The sequence below is a fragment of the Micromesistius poutassou genome, assembly GCF_964030765.1.
Source record: "Micromesistius poutassou genome assembly, contig: SCAFFOLD_1803, whole genome shotgun sequence".
NCBI classification, from domain to species: Eukaryota; Metazoa; Chordata; class Actinopteri; order Gadiformes; family Gadidae; genus Micromesistius; species Micromesistius poutassou.
The window spans coordinates 276-9,197 of NW_028177969.1; the positions used below are offsets into that span (position 1 = coordinate 276).

At 51.4% G+C, this 8,922-nt stretch overlaps 1 protein-coding gene across 1 annotated transcript; it reads left to right on the plus strand.

Moving 5' to 3' along the window:
- Positions 1 to 531: 531 nt before the first annotated feature.
- On the plus strand, positions 532 to 7,669 carry LOC311374900 (E3 ubiquitin-protein ligase UBR2-like; the record flags this gene model as incomplete). The annotated part of the gene is made up of 7 exons (XM_084490647.1): positions 532 to 652; positions 2,582 to 2,689; positions 3,230 to 3,318; positions 4,619 to 4,717; positions 5,576 to 5,739; positions 7,186 to 7,285; positions 7,541 to 7,669. Coding segments are annotated over 7 exons (810 nt in total), but the record flags the coding sequence as incomplete, so codon positions are not given.
- Between the last annotated feature and the right edge of the window lie 1,253 nt (positions 7,670 to 8,922).

Sequence of the window (8,922 nt, forward strand, 5' to 3'; positions counted from 1 at the left end):
ATTGTGACCGGCGGACCGTCTACTGTTTAAGACGTGTTTGTATATAATGTGTATAATGTGTGTGTATATAATGTGTGTGTGTGTATAATGTGTGTATAACATGTTTGTGTGTGTGTGTGTGTGTGTGTGTGTGTGTGTGTATATATAATGTGTGTGTGTGTGTGTATAATGTGTGTGTGTGTATAATGTGTGTATAACATGTTTGTGTGTGTGTGTGTGTGTGTGTGTGTGTGTGTGTGTGTGTGTATATATATAATGTGTGTGTGTGTGTGTATAATGTGTGTGTGTGTGTATAATGTGTGTACAACATGTTTGTGTGTGTGTGTGTGTGTGTGTGTGTGTGTGTGTGTGTGTGTGTGTGTGTGTGTGTGTGTGTGTGTGTGTGTGTGTGTGTGTGTGTGTGTGTGTGTGTGTATATATAATGTGTGTGTGTGTGTGTATAACGTGTGTGTGTGTATAATGTGTGTGTGTGTGTGTATATAATGTGTGTGTGTGTAATGTGTGTGTATATAACGTGTGTGTGTGTTCCAGAGGAACACCAGCCGTCAGTCGCGGCCGCTCAGGGTGCAGGTGATGCACTCCTCGGTGGTCGCCCACCAGTGCTTCGCCCTGAGGACCCTCACCTGGCTAGGACACATCATAGCATCCTCAGGTAGGGCCTAGGACACATCATAGCATCCTCAGGTAGGACCTAGGACACATCATAGCATCCTCAGGTAGGGCCTAGGACACATCATAGCATCCTCAGGTAGGCCTAGGACACATCATAGCATCCTCAGGTAGGGCCTAGGACACATCATAGCATCCTCAGGTAGGCCTAGGACACATCATAGCATCCTCAGGTAGGGCCTAGGACACATCATAGCATCCTCAGGTAGGGCCTAGGACACATCATAGCATCCTCAGGTAGGGCCTAGGACACATCATAGCATCCTCAGGTAGGGCCTAGGACACATCATAGCATCCTCAGGTAGGGCCTAGGACACATCATAGCATCCTCAGGTAGGGCCTAGGACACATCATAGCATCCTCAGGTAGGGCCTAGGACACATCATAGCATCCTCAGGTAGGACCTAGGACACATCATAGCATCCTCAGGTAGGGCCTAGGACACATCATAGCATCCTCAGGTAGGGCCTAGGACACATCATAGCATCCTCAGGTAGGGCCTAGGACACATCATAGCATCCTCAGGTAGGACCTAGGACACATCATAGCATCCTCAGGTAGGGCCTAGGACACATCATAGCATCCTCAGGTAGGGCCTAGGACACATCATAGCATCCTCAGGTAGGGCCTAGGACACATCATAGCATCCTCAGGTAGGGCCTAGGACACATCATAGCATCCTCAGGTAGGGCCTAGGACACATCATAGCATCCTCAGGTAGGACCTAGGACACATCATAGCATCCTCAGGTAGGGCCTAGGACACATCATAGCATCCTCAGGTAGGGCCTAGGACACATCATAGCATCCTCAGGTAGGGCCTAGGACACATCATAGCATCCTCAGGTAGGGCCTAGGACACATCATAGCATCCTCAGGTAGGGCCTAGGACACATCATAGCATCCTCAGGTAGGGCCTAGGACACATCATAGCATCCTCAGGTAGGACCTAGGACACATCATAGCATCCTCAGGTAGGGCCTAGGACACATCATAGCATCCTCAGGTAGGACCTAGGACACATCATAGCATCCTCAGGTAGGGCCTAGGACACATCATAGCATCCTCAGGTAGGGCCTAGGACACATCATAGCATCCTCAGGTAGGACCTAGGACACATCATAGCATCCTCAGGTAGGACCTAGGACACATCATAGCATCCTCAGGTAGGGCCTAGGACACATCATAGCATCCTCAGGTAGGGCCTAGGACACATCATAGCATCCTCAGGTAGGGCCTAGGACACATCATAGCATCCTCAGGTAGGGCCTAGGACACATCATAGCATCCTCAGGTAGGGCCTAGGACACATCATAGCATCCTCAGGTAGGGCCTAGGACACATCATAGCATCCTCAGGTAGGGCCTAGGACACATCATAGCATCCTCAGGTAGGGCCTAGGACACATCATAGCATCCTCAGGTAGGGCCTAGGACACATCATAGCATCCTCAGGTAGGGCCTAGGACACATCATAGCATCCTCAGGTAGGGCCTAGGACACATCATAGCATCCTCAGGTAGGGCCTAGGACACATCATAGCATCCTCAGGTAGGGCCTAGGACACATCATAGCATCCTCAGGTAGGGCCTAGGACACATCATAGCATCCTCAGGTAGGGCCTAGGACACATCATAGCATCCTCAGGTAGGGCCTAGGACACATCATAGCATCCTCAGGTAGGGCCTAGGACACATCATAGCATCCTCAGGTAGGGCCTAGGACACATCATAGCATCCTCAGGTAGGGCCTAGGACACATCATAGCATCCTCAGGTAGGGCACAACATAGGATCCTGGCCTTCTCTCCTCATCTCTCGTGTGTGTGTGTGTGTGTGTGTGTGTGTGTGTGTGTGTGTGTGTGTGTGTGTGTGTGTGTGTGTGTGTGTGTGTGTGTGTGTGTGTGTGTGTGCAGAGGGTCTCAGGAGGCTCCTCTGTCAGGTGGGTCTCCAGAACGCTCCTGAGGGGGAGAACTCCTCCCTGGTCGACACCCTGATGCTCTGTGACTCCAAGATGTGGAAAGGTGAGCTGCTCCTGTCTCCTCCTCCTGCTGTCTCCTCCTCCTGCTCCTCCTCCTCTTCACCCTCCTCCTCCTCCTGTCTCCTCCTCCTCTTCACCCTCCTGCTCCTCCTGTCTCCTCCTCCTCTTCATCCTCCTCCTCCTCCTGTCTCCTCCTCCTGCTGTCTCCTGCTCCTCCTCCTCTTCATCTTCCTCCTCCTGCTCCTGTCTCCTCCTCCTCCTCCTGTCTCCTCCTGCTCCTCCTCCTCTTCATCCTCCTGCTCCTCCTCCTCTTCATCCTCCTGCTCCTCCTCCTCTTCATCCTCCTGCTCCTCCTCCTCTTCATCCTCCTGCTCCTCCTCCTCTTCATCCTCCTGCTCCTCCTCCTCTTCATCCTCCTGCTCCTGCTCCTCCTCCTGTCTCCTCCTCCTCTTCATCCTCCTCCTCCTGTCTCCTCCTCCTCCTCTCTGATTGGTGCGTGGTCCTCCTCTCTGATTGGTGCGTGGGGCTGGTGCTCCTCTCTGATTGGTGTGTGGGGCTGGTGCTCCTCTCTGATTGGTTCCAGGGGCCCGTAACGTGTACCACCAGCTCCTGATGAACAGCCTCCTCATGGACCTCAAGTACAAGAAGCTGTTCGCCCTCCAGTTCGCTAAGGTAAGTCTGCTCAGAGCCCCTTAACCCCAGGACCCCCTTAACCCCTAACCCCTTAACCCCAGAACCCCCTTAACCCCAGAACCCCCTTAACCCCAGAACCCCAGGACCCCCTTAACCCCAGAACCCCAGGACCCCCTTAACCCCAGAACCCCCTTAACCCCAGAACCCCAGGACCCCCTTAACCCCAGAACCCCCCTTAACCCCTAACCCCTTAACCCCAGAACCCCCTTAACCCCAGAACCCCAGGACCCCCTTAACCCCAGAACCCCCTTAACCCCCTTAACCCCCCTTATCCCCCCTTAACCCCCTTAACCCCCCTTATCCCCCCTTAACCCCTCAGAACTTCCCTTAACCCCTCCCCCCTTAACCCCCCTTACCCCCCCTTAACCCCTCCCCCCTTACTCTCCTTTAACCCCTCCCCCCTTAACCCCTCCCCCTCTTAACCCCTCCTCCCTTAACCCCAAACCCCTTAACCCCTCCTCTCTTAACCCCTCCCCCTCTTAACCCCTCCTCCCTTAACCCCTCCCCCCCCCTCCCCTGAGGTCTGGTTTCCATAGCGACGGCAGAGTACACAGTATCGTTTCCCGCTTTAAGCTGCACTAGGCCCCGCCCACGATATTGAAGGGGCCGATGTGATTGGTTAGACAGCAGCCAATCGGTGATGTGCTCAGCTGCTGCAGCAGCAGTGACAGTGATGCTCTTCCTGGGCCTTGATTGGGTCTTTTTATCTTATTGATAATGATATTGATAATGGTATTGATAATGATAATGGTATTGGTATTGGTATTGATATTGGTATTGGTATTGATAATGGTATTGATAATGGTGTTGGTATTGATAATGGTGTTGGTATTGATATTGGTATTGATATTGGTATTGATAATGATATTGATAATGGTGTTGGTATTGATAATGATATTGATAATGATATTGGTATTGATATTGATAATGGTATTGATAATGGTATTGGTATTGATATTGGTATTGATAATGATATTGATAATGGTATTGATAATGATAATGGTATTGGTATTGATATTGGTATTGATAATGATATTGATAATGATATTGATAATGATATTGGTATTGATATTGGTATTGGTATTGGGTCTGTGTCATGTGTCCATGTGCTGATCATCTATTGGTCAAAGGGTCTGAGTATATATAATATATTTAACGTAGTGGAGTCAGCCTGGTCCGACCAGCCTGACCTCCGACCTCCTGCAGCTCCTCGGTCGGGGGGGGGAGGGGGGTCGTGACCTCTGACCTGGAGGTGATGCTCCCCCCCTCCCCCCTGTAGAACTACAGATCCCTGCAGACAGATTTTATGGATGACGACCACGAGCGCGTAGTGTCAGTGACCTCACTGTCTGTTCAGCTCTTCACCGTGCCGACCATGGTGAGTAACCACCACGACCACACACCCTCTCTCTTCTTCTCTCTCCCCCCCCCCCGCCCTGCCTCCTCCCTCCCCCCCCCCCCCCCCTCCACCCACCGCTAGAACTATGAGAGCTTGCAGAGCGACTACGTCAGAGATGACCACGACAGAGAGTTCTCCATCACTGACCTCTCTGTGCAAATATTCACCGTGCCCTCATTGGTGAGTACCGTCACATGACCGTCACATGACCGTCACATGACCGTCACATGACCGTCACATGACCCTGCTGCTGGGGGGGAGATAACTAATGAGTAGATGACTAGTAACTAGTCAGTAACCAGACTGATAACAGTGTAATATCTAAGGTTTTCTCTATTGCTTAGAAATTAAGTGTGTGTGTGTGTGTGTGTGTGTGTGTGTGTGTGTGTGTGTGTGTGTGTGTGTGTGTGTGTGTGTGTGTGTGTGTGTGTGTGTGTGTGTGTGTGTGTGTGTGTGTGTGTGTGTGTGTGTGCGCTCATGTACTCGTGTGTGTGTGTGTGTGTGTGTGTGTGTGTGTGTGTGTGTGTGTGTGTGTGTGTGTGTGTGTGTGTGTGTGTGTGTGTGTGTGTGTGCGTGCGCTCATGTACTCGTGTGTGTGTGTGTGTGTGCTCATGTACTCGTGTGTGTGTGTGTGTGTGTGTGTGTGTGCGCTCATGTACGTGTGTGTGTGTGTGTGTGTGTGTGTGTGTGTGTGTGTGTGTGTGTGTGTGTGTGTGTGTGTGTGTGTGTGTGTGTGTGTGTGTGTGTGTGTGTGTGTGTGTGTGTGTGTGTGTGTACCTATGGTCTGGATGGTGTGTGTGTGTGTGTGTGTGTGTGTGTGTGTGTGTGTGTGTCCAGGCCCGGATGCTGATGGTGGAGGAGGACCTGATGACCACCATCATCAGGACCTTCGTGGACCACCTGAGGCACCGCGACCTGCAGGGCCGCTTCCAGTTCGAGCGCTACACCGCCCTGCAGGCCTTCAAGTTCAGACGGGTCCAGAGCCTCATCGGAGACCTCAAGTGAGTCCCCTGGACCAGCACCCACCTGGACCAGGACCCACCTGGTCCTCTGGACCAGGACCCACCTAGACCAGCACCCACCTAGACCAGGACCCACCTGGTCCAGGACCCACCTGGACCAGGACCCACCTGGACCAGGACCCACCTGGTCCTCTAGACCAGGACCCACCTAGACCAGGACCCACCTAGACCAGGACCCACCTAGACCAGGACCCACCTGGTCCAGGACCCACCTGGTCCTCTGGACCAGGACCCACCTAGACCAGGACCCACCTAGACCAGGACCCACCTAGACCAGGAACCACCTAGACCTCTAGACCAGGACCCACCTAGACCAGGACCCACCTAGACCAGGACCCACCTGGTCCAGGACCCACCTGGTCCTCTGGACCAGGACCCACCTAGACCAGGACCCACCTAGACCAGGACCCACCTGGTCCTCTGGACCAGGACCCACCTAGACCAGGACCCACCTGGTCCTCTGGACCAGGACCCACCTAGACCAGGACCCACCTGGTCCTCTGGACCAGGACCCACCTAGACCAGGACCCACCTAGACCAGGACCCACCTAGACCAGGAACCACCTAGACCTCTAGACCAGGACCCACCTAGACCAGGACCCACCTGGTCCTCCTGCTAGTAATCAACATGTTAGTCCTAGTAGATCAGTTATGTGGTGGCTGTGTGGTGATTGGCTGTGTGGTGATTGGCTGTGTTGTGATTGGCTGTGTGGTGATTGGCTGCGTGGTGATTGGCTGTGTGGTGATTGGCTGTGTTGTGATTGGCTGTGTGGTGGTTGGCTGTGTGGTGATTGATGGGTGGTGATTGGCTGTGTTGTGATTGGCTGTGTTGTGATTGATGGGTGGTGATTGGCTGTGTTGTGATTGGCTGTGGTGTGATTGGCTGTGTGGTGATTGGCTGTGTGGTGATTGGCTGTGTGGTGATTGGCTGCGTGGTGGTTGGCTGTGTTGTGGTTGGCTGTGTGGTGGTTGGCTGTGGTGTGATTGGCTGTGTGGTGATTGATGGGTGGTGATTGGCTGTGTGGTGATTGATGGGTGGTGATTGGCTGTGTGGTGATTGGCTGTGTTGTGATTGGCTGTGTTGTGATTGGCTGTGTGGTGATTGGCTGTGTGGTGATTGGCTGGGTGGTGATTGGCTGTGTGGGCTGATTGATGGGTGGTGATTGGCTGTGGTGTGATTGGCTGTGTTGTGATTGGCTGTGTTGTGATTGGCTGTGTTGTGATTGGCTGTGTGGTGATTGGCTGTGTGGTGATTGGCTGTGTGGTGATTGGCTGTGTGGTGATTGGCTGTGTGGTGATTGGCTGTGTGGTGATTGGCTGTGTTGTGATTGGCTGTGTGGTGATTGGCTGTGTGTGGTGATTGGCTGTGTTGTGATTGGCTGTGTGGTGATTGGCTGTGGTGATTGATGGGTGGTCTATCTCCAGGTATGTCCTCATCACCCGTCCTACTGAGTGGAGCGATCAGCTCAGGGAGAAGTTTCTAGAAGGTCTGGACGCCTTCCTGGAGCTGCTCAAGTGCATGCAGGTACGCACACACACACACACACTCGCACGCACGCACTCACACACACACACACAGACACACACACAGACTCTGTCTCTCTCTCTCACACACACGTTCTAGTCCTGTTGTGGCAGCAGTGGTGATGACGTGTGTGTGTGTGTGTGTGTGTGTGTGTGTGTGTGTGTGTGTGTGTGTGTGTGTGTGTGTGTGTGTGTGTGTGTGTGTGTGTGTGTGTGTGTGTGTGTGTGTGTGTGTGTGTGTGTGTGTGTGTGTCAGGGCATGGACCCCGTGGTGCGGCAGGTGGGGCAGCACATCGAGATGGAGCCGGAGTGGGAGGCGGCCTTCACCCTGCAGATGAAGCTCACGCACATCATCACCCTGATGCAGGAGTGGTGCTCCACAGACGTAAGACACACACTATAACACACACTACACTATACTACACACACTATAACACACACTATAACACACACTATAACACACACTATAACACACACACATCATCACCCTGATGCAGGAGTGGTGCTCCACAGACGTAAGACACACACTATAACACACACTACACTATACTACACACACTATAACACACACTATAACACACGCACATCATCACCCTGATGCAGGAGTGGTGCTCCACAGACGTAAGACACACACTACTACACACACTACACTATACTACACACACTATAACACACACTATAACACACACTATAACACACACACATCATCACCCTGATGCAGGAGTGGTGCTCCACAGACGTAAGACACACACTACTACACACACTATAACACACACTATAACACACACACATCATCACCCTGATGCAGGAGTGGTGCTCCACTGACGTAAGACACACACTACTACACACACTACACTATACTACACACACTATAACACACTATAACACACACTACACTATACTACACACACTATAACACACACTATAACACACACTATAACACACACACATCATCACCCTGATGCAGGAGTGGTGCTCCACAGACGTAAGACACACACTACTACACACACTGTAACACACACTATACTACACACACTATAACACACACTATAACACACACACATCATCACCCTGATGCAGGAGTGGTGCTCCACCGACGTAAGATACACACTACTACACACACTACACTATACTACACACACTATAACACACACTATAACACACACTATAACACACACTATAACACACACTATAACACACACTATAACACACACTATAACACACACATCATCACCCTGATGCAGGAGTGGTGCTCCACAGACGTAAGTTATACTACACACACTGTAACACACACTGTAACACACACTATAACACACACTACACTATACTACACACACTATAACACACACTATAACACACACTACACTATACTACACACACTATAACACACACTATAACACACACACATCATCACCCTGATGCAGGAGTGGTGCTCCACAGACGTAAGACACACACTACTACACACACTACACTATACTACACACACTATAACACACACTATAACACACACTACACTATACTACACACACTATAACACACACTATAACACACACACATCATCACCCTGATGCAGGAGTGGTGCTCCACAGACGTAAGACACACACTATAACACACACTATAACACACACTACACTATAC